The sequence below is a fragment of the Aedes albopictus genome, chromosome 3, assembly GCF_035046485.1.
Source record: "Aedes albopictus strain Foshan chromosome 3, AalbF5, whole genome shotgun sequence".
NCBI lineage: Eukaryota > Metazoa > Arthropoda > Insecta > Diptera > Culicidae > Aedes > Aedes albopictus.
In genome coordinates, this window is record NC_085138.1 from 41,104,370 (window position 1) to 41,121,936 (window position 17,567).

The window sequence follows — 17,567 nt, forward strand, 5'->3', positions numbered from 1 at the left end:
TAACAAATAAAAATGTCCACTAGTTTGGCACCCGTCATTCAAAAGATATACTATCCAAGTATCTACTCTGAAAATTTGAAAATCTTTCATCGAGGGAAATTGAAGTTTTTGTCATTTGAGCATATTGCGTTATTTCTATAGGATTTTCTTATAAAGACCGGTCCAGAAAGTATGGACGCAGTAAGAAAATACTGGCATTTCCAAACTATTGATGAGTAGTAATTTTTAAAAGCTACTTCCTGTTGGTCAACCTATTTTCTCAGCATTTGTATGACGGTTTTTGCGATTCCAACTGTGTATTTCAAAATACATGAACTTTCAACGGAACATCATTGAAAAAATGTGCACAAACGATGTACAGAGTTTAAAAGGTCACTTAGGAAAAGAACAAAATATGGTGGGAGTAAGTTAGAAAATTGTGCAACCAGCAATTAGCAACCACGATGAGAATAATACGTTAAAGCATAGGCAAAAATTGAGTAAAAAATAAAGATCCTGCTAACCCTCGTTTGGATAAACAAATAATGAAGGTGTTTGAGCACAACAAAAAACCTTCTAACTAACACAGAGCGGGGTATGACCAAAAAAGTTACCATTTCGAATTCCAATGTTCATCGTGGCAAAGAACGTTTGAATTTTCGATTCTATAGTAAGCAGAAACAGACAAAGCGGAGCCCGAAACAAGAACCATCGCTCAGGCCCAGACAACTGAAGACTAGGTGCGTCCATACTTTCTGGGGCAGTCTTTATGAGTAAATATGCACATATCGTGGTTCTACGGCCATTTATAATTTCAACCCAAATAAACATTAGTTTTTCAAATACTAACCAACGTGTATGATGTTTAGGCAAAGTTTCTGCAAATTTGACAACATTTTGTTAAATTCCTTCCTTTGAGATTCCTTTCAAGTTACAGTTATTTAAATAATTTACTCTATTACCCTAAATTTTACTTATAATTGCTATAATCCTATTATTTCCATGCTACTATCAAACCCGTATATGTCATCAGGACAAAAATGTTAGCCTTTTCGGAAATAGGTCTTTGATATGCGTGATTTTTGATCCAATTTGCGATAAATTGGAACCATTCTATTAATGGGTTTGAATCACAATGGTATGAGAGCTTAAGAAGTTTGTAAAATGAAAGTAAAAAGTGTATCTTTCGAGTATCTTCTTGCGAGCTGAATCTGAGCTATTTAACGACTGAAATTTCATCAATGATAAGAAATCCTTGCGTACGTTTATATGCGTACGATTTTATGTATAAATAAGTGATTTTTTTTATAAAGTCTAATAGATTTATTATGTGTTGTTATTGTGATTTATTATGTGTCATTAAATTGTACTTGAAATGCTATGTAAATGCACGGTTTCTAATGATGGGAAATTTAAAAGAAGTATTATATTCCGTTTTCTAAACAAAAAGATAACTTTGAATTAGATACGACAAGAAGCACAATAGCTAATCATTTTGAAGTATAGGAAAATTAATATAAATTGTTCATGCAATTTTCAACCTTAATGTCAAACACAGGATTATATGTATTGTTCCATATGTATTAGTCTGGGACACGGTTATATGGAAAAAAAACGGGAAAACTCTCATTCCTGTATACTTTTTGAGTGCCATTTTGCCCTCATACCAACTGTGCAAAATTTCAGCTCAATCAAAGAAACTATATTTTAGCTCCCGCCTTTTTTAAATGTTCATACTATTTAGTATTCATGAGGAGAATTTACTTCTTCAAAAAAAAATCGCTAGGGGTCTCCTTTTGATCCCTAAAAATGAATGATGTGATCTCTGAAGAAAACTTCACAAGAATTCAGACCTCCGAAGACCGCAAAGCGATGTAATGTTCGTTAAAAAAATATAAAGCCTTACCCGATCAATAAAATGACGATATATTATTATTTATTGTTAATCCTTACATGTTAAACGGCGTTGCCATGCTATTCGGTTTTCTTTCGGTTATCTTTTTCCACATACCTTAGATCGATTTGCGGTGTTCGGAGGGTTGATTCCTCGTCAATTTTTTACAGATATCATTCATCAATCTTATTTTTAGGGATTAAGGGGCCACCTGTGGCGATTTTTCTTTGAAAAGGTGATTTTTCCCATAGTAAATTGTATGAAAACTTAAAACGGCTGGCGCTAAAATATAGTTTCTCCGATCGTGCTGAAATTTTGCACAGTTGATATGGGGCCAAAATGGAACTCAAAAAGTGTGCAGGAGTGAAATGTCTATTTCTACCCATGCTAATATACAGGGTGTTAGGTTCCTGAGTGCAAACTTTTTAAAGGGTGATAGAGGACCATAAATGGAGAAAAAAATTGTTCTACGCATATGGTCAAATCTCAATCGTTACGTAGTTATTGAACTTCCCATGTTTTTGACTCTTATTGCCTTAACTGACAATAACTTGAAAATGGTCAAACTTTTCGAATTTTTTTGACCCTTATTCAAAAGATTATTGAATTTTCTATCAAATGGCATCTTTGAATAGATTGGTTTAGTTAAATAACTAAGTTTTCTATAGCAAAATAGCTAAAAATAGTGTATTTTTATTGGTTTTTGTCAATTATCTTTGAAACATGCGTTATAAGTTAAAATTCTTTCTTAGGCAAAGTTGTGGCCCCTATTACACTCTACAATTCGTTCTTTGATACTAAACTTCTAGCTCTTATCGTTTTATTGCAATTTTGATTTAAATGTGCGGCACAATGCTCAAAAAAGTGCTTTCCATGACAGTTGCAAATTTATGATCTGAAATGCGATGTTAAAATCGAAATTGCAACAAAACGAAAAGAGATAGAAGTTTGATGTCAAAGAACGAATTGTAGAGTAAAACAGGGGCCACAACTTTGCCTAAGAAAGAATTTTGAATTATTACGCATTTTTCAAAGATAATTGACAAAAATAAATTAAAACACACTACTTTTGAGCTATTTGCTCTAGACAACTTAGTTATTTATCTAAACCAATCGATTCAAAGATGCCATTTGATAGAAAATTTGATAATCTTTCGAATAAGGGTCAAAAAACTTCGATAAGTTTGACCATTTTCAAGTTATAGCCAGTTAAGGCATAAGAGTCAGAAACATGGGAAGTTCAATAACTACGTAACGGTTTAGATTTGACCATATGCGTAGAACATTTTTTTCTCCATTTATGGTCCTCTATCACCCTTTAAAAAGTTTGCACTCAGGAACCTAACACCCTGTATATTGTTGTTGTTACAATTTTAAACACCTCATGACAGTTGTTTAAGGGTGTGAATATGAGATTATCACTTAATTTTTGATAAATTGGAGTTGATACCCAATACTGTAAGCTATAACTCCAATTATCTGATGGAATATTTTTTTTATTTTTAAGAAAAGATTGGTTATCCATGTTAAAGACACATTTTTACTCTTTTATAATAGACTAGAAAATATTTTAAACATGTGGTAGATGTTCTTCCTAACACTTTTTAAAAATATTTTATAAATATCTTAAATACTTAAGCCAGCGTGAATATCAAACCCATCAATATAATGGTATTAAATTTATCGCATATATGCCCAACAATCACGTATATTCAATAAAAATTGCTAAAAAAAATGTTTTGATGACGTATACGGGGTTGAAACTTGTATTATAGGTAACATATTAGGGAAATATGTTGGGATATCAGAGAGTAAACTATTCAAACAACTGTAACTTGTGATTCCTCTAACAAAATGTTGTCAAATTTGCAGAAACTATGCTTGGATATCATACATGTTGATATGTATTTGAAAAACTAATGTACATATATTTGTAGAAATCATAAATGGCCGAAGAACCACGATATGCGCATATTTATTCATATATGAAAATTCTATAGAAATACCGGAATATCTTCAAATGACAAAATCTTCAATTTCCCTCGATGAAAGATTTTCAAATTTTCAGAGAAGATACTAGGATAAGATATCTTTCGAATGACGGGTGCCAAATTGGTGGACATTTTTATTTGATAATAACGGTTTTTGGCACACCGTGTTTTTATTCACTATGATGTATTGCCTTTTATTCCAGTTGCCCCCAACGTCACCACTGCGAAAACTCTCCAGGGTTTCTACGAAGATTCGGACATCGAGCTGGTATGCGCGGTCGAATCATTCCCCCGATCGGTCAACTACTGGACCAAGGTTTCCAACGGTGCTGGTGGCAGTAGCAGCAGCAGCAGCAGTTCCATCTCTTCCTACCGGCAGGAGATCATGCTGAACAACGAACACATGGAAATCCGCGAGCAGTACACCAACTCCTACTCGAGTCGGACCACGCTGCGGATTCAGCGTTTTAGCGCCGCGGACGCCGGCAGCTACATGTGCATATCATCGAACGCCTTTGGCAAGGCAAACAAAACCATTAGAGTTTATGGTGAGTGTTGGGATTCCATTTTTTCGTTTTCCCTTATCAATTCCTTAAATTGTTCCTTCGGCGGCTGGCGGAGAGTTCATTTCTGGAGGCTTTGTTTATTTCATAGTTTTATGGCAGTGAAAAGCCCATAAAACTAAATTGAAAATTCGGTGCCAAATTACAGGGCAGGGCTACGACCGGCGGCAAGGGATCAGAACAACGTCAGCGAGCTGGGTCTAATAAAAAGACGCCATAAAATCAACTAACAGAGTTTCGGTTTTGCCTGTCGTCCGGCCTGGCCTGGCCAGACGCACTGAATAGCAGGGTAGCTGCCGGCCGGTCTGCCTGTGCCTGGTGACTCCGAGGGTATTAAAGATTGATAAAAATGAAGCCTTCGGAATGTCGGTCTCAATTTTTCCTTGGTTTGCCTTTCTTTTTTGGGCTACGGACCACACATACACACGAGCGCAGTTACGATAGTCACACTTGTGCTCTTGGTAGTAATACTCCGTGCCAGTCTGTTACGACGTCGTAAATAAGGGATTTTATGCTTTCCTTCGCACTAGCTTCGAAAGGTCCGGCTAGCCTGAGATTTTGATTGCACTGAGAATTGGACTGGGGTTTTGCATTGTGATTAGAATTCAATAACTTGCATGAGAGAAACGTTTTATTACTTTTCAATGTGTTTACACTGCATTTACACTGGGGCACCAAGGACAGGAGTCCAGGGTCTTGACGAAACCCCCCTCCCTTATGCGAATCTGGTGGGAGCCCAGGATTCTTTTCCGAGCGAACCATATCCGCACACCAGTGTGGACTAGACATGAATAACTCAGTCGCATATCGGATCGAAGAATCGAATCGCGAAACCGAATGCGCGGAGATTCTTTTCAAAAGAGTTACGATTTACTGAAGTTCACTCATTTTTCATATATTTAGTTAACATCAAATTCATGATAACACTGAATCAACAATTTGCCGCCATAATACTCGATTTGCAGCTGCAGCTCTCCAACGTCGGTCACGCCAGATCACGCTCTACCTGGTCCGCCCATCGTGCTATCTGCGCTCCTTGCCTTCTTGTACCAACCGGATGGTTAGCAAACATCAACTTTGCAGGGTTGTTGTCCTTGCAACATGCCCTGCCCACCGTATCCGCCCAGCTGTGGCCACTTTCAGGATGTTGACCGTAGAGTGCAGCGAGCTCGTGGCTCATCCTTCTCCTCCACACACCGTTCTCCTGCACGTCGCCGAAGATCGTCCTTAGCACGCGTCGCTCGAAAACTCCGAGTGCTTGAGGGTCCTCCTCGAGCATCGTCCATGTCTCGTGCCCGTAGAGAACCACCGGTCTTATTAACGTCTTGTACATGGTACATTTGGTGCGGGGGTGAATCTTTTTTGACCGCAGTTTCTTCTGGAGCCCATAGTAGGCACGACTTCCACTGATGATGTGACTTTGTATTTCACGGCTCACGTTATTGTCAGCTGTTAGCAAGAAACCGAGGTAGATGGATTCCTCCACCACCTCAAAAGTATAAGGCTTGTCCTGTCTCGCTAAGTCCCACCTACCAGCATGTACTTTGTCTTAGTAGCATTCACTACCAGTTCGACCTTTGCTGCTGCACGTTTCAGGCGGGTCTACAATTCTGCCACCGCTCCAAATGTTCTAGCAATAATATCCATGTCATCCGCAAAACAGACAAATTGGCTGGATTTCGTGAAGATCGTACCCCGGCTGTTGAGCCCGGCTTGTCGCATAACACCTTCCAGGGCGATGTTGAATAGTAGGCAGGAAAGTCCATCACCTTGTCGTAGTCCCCGTCGAGATTCAAATGAACTGGATAGTTCACCAGAAATCCTTACGCTGTTCTGCACACCGTCCATCGTTGCTCTTATCAGTCTAGTCAGCTTCCCGGGAAAGCTGTTCTCGTCCATAATTTTCCATAGCTCTGTGCGGTCGATACTGTCGTATGCCGCTTTGAAGTCGATGAACAGGTGATGCGTTGGGACCTGGTATTCACGGCATTTCTGGAGGATTTGCCGTACGGTGAAGATCTGGTCCGTTGTCGACCGGCCGTCGATGAAACCGGCTTGGTAACTTCCCACGAACTCATTTACTTTAGGTGAAAGACGACGGAAGATGATCTGGGATAGCACTTTGTAGGCGGCATTCAAAATGGTGATCGCTCGAAAGTTCTCACACATTAACTTGTCGCCTTCCTTGTGGATGGGACAGGTTATCCCTTCCTTCCACTCCTCCGGTAGCTGTTCGGTTTCCCAGATCTTGACTACCAACTGGTGCAGACAGGTGGCCAACTTTTCCGGGCCCATCTTAATGAGTTCTGCTGCGATACCGTCTTTATCAGCCGCTTTGTTGTTTTTGAGCTGATGAATGGCATCCTTAACTTCCCTCTGCGTGGGAGTTGGTTCCTTCCCGTCCTCTGCTGCACCAACATAGTCATTTCATCCGCTGCCTACATTCTCTTCGCCATTAAGGTGCTCGTCGACGAGCTGCTTCCACCTTTCGATCACCTCACGTTTGTCCGTCAGCAGGCTCCCGTCCTTATCCCTGCAGATTTCGGCTTGTGTCACGTAGCCTTTGCGGGATGCGTTGAGCTTCTGGTAGAACTTACGTGTTTCTTGTGAACGACACAGCAGTTCCATTTCCTCGCACTCTGCTTCTTCCAGGCGGCGCTTTTTCTCCCGGAAGAGATGGGTCTGCTGCTTCCGCTTCTGTCCTGTATCGCTCCACATGCTGTCGGGTTCCATGCTGCAGCATTACCGCCCACGCTGCATCCTTCTGCATCGCTCTGCACTCCTCGTCGAATCAATCGTTTCGTCGACTCCGTTCTACGTACCCGATAGTGCTCTCGGCTGCGTTGTTAATGGCTGCTTTGACTGTACTCCAGCAGTCCTCTAGAGGGGCCTCATCGAGCACACCCTCGTCCGGCAACGCTGCCTCGAGATTCTGCGCGTATGCGGTGGCGACTTCCGGTTGCTTCAGTCGCTCTTGACCGTACCGGGTCGGTCGCCGGTACTGTACATTGTCAATAACGGAGAGTTTTGGGCGCAGTTTAACCATCACCAGGTAGTGATCAGAGTCGATACTAGCGCCACGATAGGTCATGACGCCGATAATGTCGGAGAAGTGCCGTCCATCAATCAGAACGTGGTCGATTTGCGATTCCGTTTGTTGTGGTGATCTCCAGGTGTAACGATACGGGAGGCTGTGCTGGAAGAAGGTGCTAGGAATGGCCATGTTCTTGTGGGCGCTGAACTTTCCAATCGCCGGTCTGAATTCCTCCTCCTGGCCTACCTGAGCGTTTAGGTCTCCTATGATGATCTTGACGTCGTGGTTTGGGCTGCGGTCGTACTCGCGTTCGAGCTGCGCGTAAAATCCGTCTTTGTCATCATCAGTGCTTCCGGAGTGAGGGCTGTGCACGTTTATTATGCTGATGTTGAAGAATTGGCCCTTGATCCTCAACCTGCACATTCTTTCGTCGATCGGCCACCAACCGATCACGCGCCTCTGCATGTCGCCCATCACTATAAAAGCTGTTCCCAGCTCACGTGTGTTGCCGCAGCTCTGGTAGATGGTATGATAACCTCTAAACGTTTGCACCATAGGTCCTGTCCAACACACCTCTTGCAGCGCTACGATTCCGAACCCGCTGTCCTTCAGTATATCGGTGAGTATGCGGGTGCTCCCGATGAAGTTGGGATACCTGCAGTTCCACGTACCGAGCTTCCAATCGCAAGTCCCTTTTCGTCGCTGTGGTCGTCGCCGGGCCTGACACCAACCCACTAACCCAGGGAGCTGGGCTTACCTTCCCGGAAGCTACGGGTTCTGCATTAGCATTTCCTCCAACTACAGTGCTAAATAGCTAGGCTCAAGCGCCAGTATTCGCCGGGGGTGGTCTTTTTAATGGGCGCCCAAGTGGGCGCCCAGGAGATAATATTTTACCTGAGCTTCCACCCAGCTATGCTATTGTGTCCGTACGATTGACAGTGAGGTGCTGGGTTCGTTGTGGTTTGTGGTTTTTGCTTTTTAATGTGTTGGTGTTTCCGACTGTGTTTGCTGTATCTGAAATGGTTGTTTACTTGGGGGTCGTTTTGTCGTCTGAGGAACGGAGGTTTTCGGGTTGACATACATAGTTGCTTTTAGCGTGAAGCATGTATTGATGTCTCTTCCCACATTGCATTGACGGCATGATCCTTTGTTGCAATTCCGCGCCAAGTGACCCAACGATAGGCAGTTCATGCTCCATAGGGCTCCGAGATATTACACTTCTAGAATTTCTTGCACATGAACGCCGGATGAAACACTTCCGATCAGAAATAGCTCCGGCAAAGGATGTTGACGAATGGCTGACGCTTATCTTGGGCTTCTTTACTTCAACGGGGGCAGGTTTTCTCACTGTAACTGATTGATGAACGGCACAATGGTTGTTCAAAAAGTTCATCAGGTTACGGTAGGTGGATACGTTTTTGGACAACTGTGCGACAACTCCCAGAATCGCAGGGTAAAACCGTCCAGCTTGGTATAAACCATGTAGACTAGGACAGTGCTACAGCCAATGGGGTCCTGTCCCAGCTTCTGCAGCATCTGCAGATTCTTTTCGAAGTCGCTGATGAGCTGGCTTAGCGCTTCGTAGCTCTCCTTCCGCATCGGTTCAATGCCAAAGATGGCGTCGAGATACATATGCCATCACAATGAGCTTCTTGTTATGGTAGCGCTGCGCTCTTCCAATGTAGTCCAGGCAACTATATAATTTACTGCGGATTCTGATAGATCAAGCACTCAGTCTCAAAGTTTGCCGCCAAAGGTTGGTAGCTTGATCTCTGGCAGTTTCACTCTCTAGAGGGTACTCCCGGCAGCCGTGCCTAACGCCCCAGGATGATCCATCTGCTTCTTCGGACGCCGTTCCATTAACGCTGCCTTGGTCTTGCAGAAACAGTTCTGCACATCACTGGTTATGCCGTCACCGGTTTTCTGATTCACTCTTCAGCCTTGTCTTCCGAGCCCTCTCTGACCATCCGGATCAGGAACTTCATCATCCGCAACTTCATCCATTAGCACTTCAATCTTGTCACGCACTTCGAAGAAATCATGTACAACTCTATAAACAGTTGCAAACGGACTTTACCTTCCTTTCGGTCACGCTTTTCATAAAAGTCACTGACGAAATTTTCCACTAGCCCTAAACTGTTCAGAAGGCACTTCTCCTTCTAGAGTCAACTTCCAAGATTTTCCGGTTCCATCGTTACTGTTCTGATCACTTTCATAGTCATACCGAAGTCACTGTTCAAAGCTACTACACCGAGAAGTTCGTTTGCACTGATCAAGAATTCACTTCACTTTCGCCGCAAGAATATCACTACTTGGACCACTGGTGACAACGTATCAATTCGACGTTCCACGCGCCGCGAGACGAACTGACCAACTCAATAATGCAGTGCAATGATTGACAACGGCGGAGGCGAATTCAACCAACGGAAAATCGAGTCTACCAGGTACCAGCAGAATCCAAGACCAACAAGCTCGAACGAACCACAGGGACCAGGACCGGGAACGGCGTTGAACCCGTTCGCGCGAGGAGTGCTAGCGAGATCGCCACTATGAGAAGCTGGTGTACCCATCAACGAGCAGCATGGGCGTAGCCAGAGGGCTGGCAGGGGGGGGGGCGTTTTTCTAATTCGAGCCAACTTAAAGATTATCAATAATTCAGAGTTCCAGAAAAAATACCTATTTTAAATTTTAAGTTATTATCCACAATTATCGAACCTTTTCACTTGAGAACCACAGGAAATTTCGCCAAATTTTTAACTAAATCTTATCATAGAATTTTACCAGGAATTTTACCAAATAATTTTAATATGCTGCTATAGACTGCAGTTATATGCTACACGAATTTTGACTAGTATTTTATTAAAACAAACGTCATGCTAAGGCGAAATACCTGGGACTTCTATACGAATTCTTTCAAGGACACCTTCAAAAATTCCTTCAGGCATTTATTCAGGAACTCCTCCAGTATTTCCTACAGGAGCTGTTTAGGGATTCCCTTAAGAATTCCACTTAAAATTGCTTCGGGGATTCCTTCTAAAGTTTCTTCAAGAACTCTTAGGATTGCTCCAGAATTTCTCCAAGAATTCCATCTGCGATTTCTTCATGACTTATTCCTGGTATTCCTCTACGTATTTTTTAAGTGATTCATACAAGAATTTCTTCAGGAATTTGTCTAGGATTTTTTCCAGGGATTTCACCATGAATGCCTGCAGGAATTTCTTTAAAAATTTCTCCAGGAATTCATCTAGAGATTCCTTCAGAAATTACGCCGGAAATTCCACTAGATATTTTTCCAGGAGTTCCCCTGGAGATTCCTTCAGGAATTATTACAGGCATTCCTCTAGGATATCCTCCAGAGATCCCTCCAAGAATTCTTCCAAGAATTCCTCCAGAAATTCCTACAGAAAATTATCCAGGAATTCTTCAAGGGATTCCTCCAAGGATTTTCCAGAGACTCTTACAGGAATTCCTCCAAATATTTCTCCTGTAATTACTTCAGGGAATCCTCCACGAATTCCACCAGGAATTCTCATCGGCATTCTCCCAAGGATACTTCCTTGGACTCTTGCAGAGATTTCTCCAGGAAATTTTTCAACGATTCCTCCAGGAATTCTACCAGATATTCCTCCAGATATTGCTTTAGAGACTCCACCAGAAATTCCTGCAGGATTTCCCAGGAGTTTCTCATGGGATTTTTTTCAGGAATTCTTCCTTGGATTCCTTCAGAAATGGAAATGCATGCAGGCATTCCTCCAGGATTTAATCCAGGGTATTTTCTAGAAACTCCTCCAGAAATTACTCCAGGAATTTCTTCAGAGACTCCTCCAGGAACATCACTAGGAATTAATCAAGGAATTCCTTAATAAATTATGTCAGCAATTCACTCAGAAATTTCTTCAGGAAATCCTTCAAGGATTCCTTCAGAAATTCTTCCAGGATTTTCTCTAGGAATATTTTTTGGATTTTTTCCAGGAATTCTTCTAAGAATTCTTCCAGATTTGCCTCCAGGAATTCCGTTAAAATTCATCCAAGAACTTCATCAGGGATTTTTCCAGGGATTTCTTCTCAAATTTCTCTAAGGATTCCCTCAGGGATTCCTTCAGAAGATCCTTCGAGGATGTCTCCAGAAATTACTCTAGAAATTCCTCCAAGAATTTCTGAGGGATTTTTTTCAGAAATTTCTCCCATAATTCCTCTAGAGATTTGCCCAAAAATTTATCCAGGAATTCCTTCAAGGATTGCCTAAGCAATTCCCAAAGGAAAATCTCAATGAATTCCTCCAGGCATACCTCCACAATTTTATCCAGGAACTCCTCCAGGAAATTCTCTAGGAACTACCCCAAAAATTTCTTAACAAATTCCTCCTGTAATTTCTCTAGGAATTGATCCAGGAATTGCTCCTGAACATCCTTCAGTTATCATATCAGCATTTTGTCCAGATTTTTTTCCAGAAAATCTCCCGGTTTTTTTTCAGAAATTCTTCTTGGAATACCCTCAGGATTTTTTCAGGTATTCCTTCAGGCACTCTCTAGAAATTTCTCCTGGGAATTCTTCATGAATTGCTTCAAGGAATTCTCCACGAATTTCTCCAGGGATTACTCCAGGAAATGTTTCGAAGATTTCTCCAGGAAATCCTCCAGAAGTTTCTCTAAGGATTTTTCCAGCAAATCTTCTAGTGATTTTTTAAAGAAATTCTTCCAGGAAGTTATCCTTTAGGAATTTTTCAGGGATTCCTCTAGGAGTTTCTCTAGGGATTCCTCCAGGGATTTCTTCACAAATTTCTTCAAGAATTCTCCCAGGGATTCATTCAGGAATTTTTTACGAGGATTTATCGTGGAATTCCCCAAGAAATTCCACTAGAAATTCCTCCATGGTTTTCCCAAGGGTTTTTTTTTTTCAGCAATAGAAAAATAATAGAAATAATAATATGAATCTCCCAGAATTCTTCTGAAGTTTTGTCTAGAAATTCATCAATTACTTGATGAAACATTCCTCTAGAGGTTCCTCCAGGAATTCCATCATGGATTACTGCAGCAATTCCTATAGTATTTCTCCAGAGATTTCATCAGAAATTGCTTCAGGGATTCCTCTAGAGGCTTCTCCATGAATTTTTCAAGGATTTTTCCAGGGATTCCTCCTGGAAATCTTTTCCTTCAGGAAATCCTCCAGAAGTTTCTCCTTAGATTCCTCCAGGAAATCCTCTAGGGATTTCTTCAGAAATTCTCCAGGATTGTTTCAGGGATTCCTCCAGGTATTGCTCCAGGAGTTCCTCCAGAGATTTCTTCAGGGATTTCTCCACAAATTTCTTCAAGGATTTCCTCAGGGATTTCTTCAGGAATTCCTTCGAGGACTTATCCAGGAATTCCTCCAGAAATTTCGCTAGAAATTCCTCAAGAATTTTAGGGATTTTTCAGAAATGGCAAATATAACAGAAATATAAATCTCCAAGAATTCCTCTGGAGATTCCTGCAGCGATTCCCACAGAAAAACCTCTAGGAATTCGTCCAGGCATTCCTACAGGAATTTCCCCAGGTACTTCACCAGGAATCCATCCCTCCAGGAAATACCCCAGGAATTTCTTCATGAATTTTTCCAGGAATTGCTCCTGAACATCCTTCAGAATTTATGTCAGCAATTCCTCCAAGTATTTCTCTAGGAAATCCTCTAGGGATTTGTTCAGAGATTCTTCCAGAAAATTCTCCACGAGTACTTTCAGAAATTTTACAGGGATTCCTCCAGACATTCCTCCAGGAATTCCTCCAGAGATTTCCAGGGATTTATCTACGAATTTCTCCAGGGATGTTCCCAGAAAATCCTCTAGAAATTCCTCAAAGGATTCTTTCAGAAAATCAGAAGGTTTCAGAAAGATTTTTTTTCAGAAAATTCTCCAGCAATTCCTCCCAGAATTCCTTTGGATATTTCACCAAGAATTCCTCCAGAAGTTCTTCGAGGGATTGCTCCAAGAATTCATCTAAAGAATTTCTCTACGTATTGCACCAGGAATTTGTTCAGAAATTTCTCCATGAATGCTTGCAAGCATTCCTCCAGGATTCTTTCTAGAGATTTTCCCAGAAATTCAATCAGAGGTTTCTCCAAGAATTCCTCCAGAAATTTCGCTAAGACTTTCTCTAGGAATTCCTTTCTTCTGATTTCTTCTAGGAATATTTCCGGAATTTTCTCCTAGGAATCCTCCAGAAATTTATCTAGGATTTCCTCATGAAATCTCTTTAGAAATTTCTCTAGGTATTCCTCCCATAATTTATCCAGGCATTCCTCCAGGTATACTTTCAGACATTCTTCCAGGGACTCCTTCGGTAATTCCTCCAGGGATTCTACCAGGCTTTCTTCAGGTATTACTGTATGAATTGCTCCAGGAATGCATCCAGGTATTTCTTCAGGGATTTAGCCAGGAAGTCTTCCAGAGATTGCTTCGAGGATTCTTCCAGGGATTAGTCCAGGATTAAAATTCCTCTCAGATTCTCTCCAAAAATTTATTCAGGAGTTCCGTCGGAAATTTCAGCAATCCTTCAATCATCTTTTCAGTTTCCAAGAACTTCTCCAGGATTACCTGATGATTTTTGTTTTGAAATACATAGAGAATTTCAGGAGGAATTCCTCCAGCGAATAGAATTGGCAGATAATTAAAAAAGGACGCATACAGGAACCAGATAAATGAGTCCTCAAAAGCGTTCGTAATTTTCAAAAGAGTTCAGTTATAATTTCTTATTAATGTTTAACAAAAAAAAACATTGCAAAATAATGCACGAGTAAATAAAATTTCTTGATCTTCCAGAAATTGGTCACCGCTACCAGCACCACGTTGATTTGTGTAGATCAGGCGAGCTTTTTCAACGTATTGTACAAAATACAACAGCATGACTGCTGAAGGGTTAAATAATGCTTTTAGAATATAATGTTATTAAATTCAATTTCATCGTTTTGCGTTTACCAATAAAAGCTAGTAGGTATTAATTTGCTAAGGTTTCTGGCCCCCCTCTGACCGAAAAGCTGGCTACGCCCTGCTGGCTGCAGATGTTCAACGGGAGGAGCATGAAGCGACGCAGCACTGGCCGAGAAAGCGCAGATGACTGGCGCTGACCTCACGTGGGCGCTGAACCGCAACAGGAGCGGTCTACCAAAGACGTTGATAGTTGCCAAATAGCTGGACGAGCTAATCGGTTACACGAGCGGGCGGACTAGCATCAGCGAGGACCTGAAACAGGGCCTGCTGAAGCTCCGCAAATCGATGGCTCTGATAGAAGGAGTATGATCTTCTGGTTTAACCTTTTAGGACGCGCGCCTGTTGTCATGAGCATAAGCAGCATGAGCAAAGATGACCGCACAAATCGTAGTTGCTACTCCATGATTGAGCAAAGCAATCGAAATTGCACAAGGAAAAGGAACTAATGAATAGGGCTTGGGACTAGCTTACTATTCTCAACGTGCACAGTTCGAAAACTCACAAATTTTAATAATGTCGATAACAGCGCTGGCCACGTCTTTGCGGTCATCGAGGAGGGAAGGGAATGTTAGTAAGACACTCCCCAGACAACCAGGAGTCGCATAAGAAATCACACTGTACATCGTATAAAGTACTATTTTACATCACTATCGCATATATGTACGGCTGACTGAAAATTTTCATCGCATATGATGTTATTTTTTGAATTTATTACGATGTATCAAGTAAAGTCATCTAAGAATACAAGTAAACTTACGGTCATAAGTTTGATATCGCGCTGACAAGAATTGTTTTTTTAATCATTTTTATTAAATCGCATAAGGTGCTGAATTACGTCGCAATAGTGCACACGGTGCATCGCATAAGATATCGCTTCAAGTCATATAGCGTTATTATTTTTCCGTCAATGCACGTATAGCGCCTCCACTTTTGTACGCATAAGGCACTTTTGCTGCATCTTATGCGATGTAACTTTAACGCATAAAAGTACGTATAACATGAACATAAACTTCATTATACGTGCAAATTGGTTGTCTGGGTCAACTAGCAACTCGGGTTGCTAGTACTATGGTGCCCATAGAACTAGTAATGACAGAGGACGTGACAGAAGGAATGGCATTCTTTCAGCAAGGGCAAGGGTAGATGCCGAGTGTGTCTAAATTCTATCTAATTCCAAAAATCTAAGATGGCGGACTCAAATCAAAATAGGGAGTGTTTTATGGAAATGGTTAATTCGAATCAATTAAGGTTCGTCGAGGGCTTTTGAAGGTTAAACATTCTGTTTTACACAAAGTAAAACTTCGTAGACTCCATAAAATAAAGACAAGTGCAATATTTTAAGCATCCATGGAACCATTTTATATCGGTTTACTCGTGCACAATGTGTCGCATCCATCTAGTTTTATTTCAACCCAACCCTGTTCGTACGATTTCCCTTCCAAGAATAGCTCATCATAAAAACTTGATAGTTTCCATCAGCCGTCTATCCGCTTACACTAAATGCAGACGACTACGAATGTGTTTCGTAAGCAGAATTTATCAATATCCCTTGCCGAATCGATAGTTCGTATAACCCTCGATATCCCTTTTATTGCACCGTTTGTAGCACTTGCTTGCAAATCCACCCTGCCGAGCGGAGGTACCTAGAATTTCCAGGCTGTAATAAAATTGAATCTTTGTTTTACTATTTTCGCCCCTCTGCCTGCACTTTTTTCCAACAGAAATCAAACGGCCAACTACGACCACCACCACCACCACGACAACGACAACAACTACTACGACGACGACGACCACTACGCCGGAGCCGCCTACTACGATGCAGCAGGAACGGCGGACCACTCTAATGGGACACCGTAAGTTTGGTACGCTGCTTTTTTTACGAGTTTATTTCCGCTGCGGTAGGGTAGATGTGCCAACCGATACTCTGCTATTGCCAAAAATGTCCCTTCGGCTATAACTGGTACGTCTACCCTACCCACAGCACAGTGTGTCTGCTGCAAACCGATGCCCTTCAATTTGTCACCCGATTCGATCCCGATTTTATGTCCTGTCCTTTGCATATACATGTGTGTATCCTTTTTTGCCCACAGGGGCACCGGAGGTGGTGCCGCATCCCCCGACGGACTTCATCGTCGAGTACATCACCAATCCGCCGGTGTACGTCGAGTACGGTCCCAACGGGGAGCCCTACTTCAACCACTACCCGCAGCTGACGGCGTACTCCAAGTCTTCCCCGACGAACCACGGCCACGGTGGAACCGGCAGCGGCGGTGGCCATGGAGGAGGCGGCGGCGGTGGGTCCGCTGGCGACGGGTCGTCCTCGTGCGGCTCGCTGCTGGTGCCCTCCGGCGAGGAACGCCTCATGACCATTCTGGTTATGACGGCTCTGTCCTGTTTGTCGTTTTTTCGCTTCTTTCAAGTCTATCTGCCCTGGATAACGTTTTTTCTGCTGCTGCTGCTGATCGGCCGGAAGCCCAAGGAGAAAAGTTTCGTCCTGATCCAGCAGCGGCACGGGGGACTGTGAACTCGGAGGCCGAGTGTTGATTTGTTCTCTTTTCATTTTCGGTTCTATTTCTGGGTTCTCATTTCTAAGTTAGTAAGTTCGTAGGATCACCATCGATTAAGATTGAATGAAGATAAACTCTCTCTAGGCTATAATGTAGTGACATCAGATTGGAAATGATATGTCTTCTGCAAGTGAGTGGCAGAAGACGGCGTTGAATAAATAAATGAAATATTTCTAGTAAAAAGTGTATATAAGCGGAATCAAAAGCAGAAGCGCAGTGTATGAGGAACTTTTCTCTAATGTCAGAGAAAAAGTGAAGTGAATCAAACGAATAGAAATCAGTTACAAAACCAAAATGAGATAAGTACGTTTAATAAATGATGTATATTATAACAAATGAATCTTTTTGAGTTGAATCATTATTAAAGAAACATACCGAAATTTCAAAACTGAAATGTTAAAGTTATAGCAGGTAGGTGATCACGCAGAAAAACAAAATGATGGTAAAAAGGTAATACATCATCTTGAACCAGAGGTTGTGCAGACTGAACAAGCACTAACATATAACAACGGACAACACACAGAACACCCAGTGGCCCAGTGGAGAATTTTCCGTTTGACGAAAAGTTTTCCTCGTCT

The 17,567-nt window shown here is 41.9% G+C and overlaps 1 protein-coding gene across 2 annotated transcripts in view; it reads left to right on the forward strand.

Annotated features, from left to right (window-relative positions):
• Positions 1-17,329, forward strand: part of LOC109406843 (lachesin) — a 291,521-nt gene extending 274,192 nt beyond the window's left edge. Inside the window, exons 8-10 of one of the 2 annotated variants that reach the window (XM_062855605.1) lie at positions 4,068-4,412; positions 16,144-16,275; positions 16,513-17,329. In XM_062855605.1, coding sequence (XP_062711589.1) covers positions 4,068-4,412; positions 16,144-16,275; positions 16,513-16,946 — 911 coding nt within the window. In that variant the 3' untranslated portion in view covers positions 16,947-17,329. Of the gene's footprint in view, positions 1-4,067; positions 4,413-16,143; positions 16,285-16,512 lie in introns of both variants that reach the window. The other variant, XM_062855604.1, reaches the window with a different exon arrangement.
• Positions 17,330-17,567: the final 238 nt, after the last annotated feature.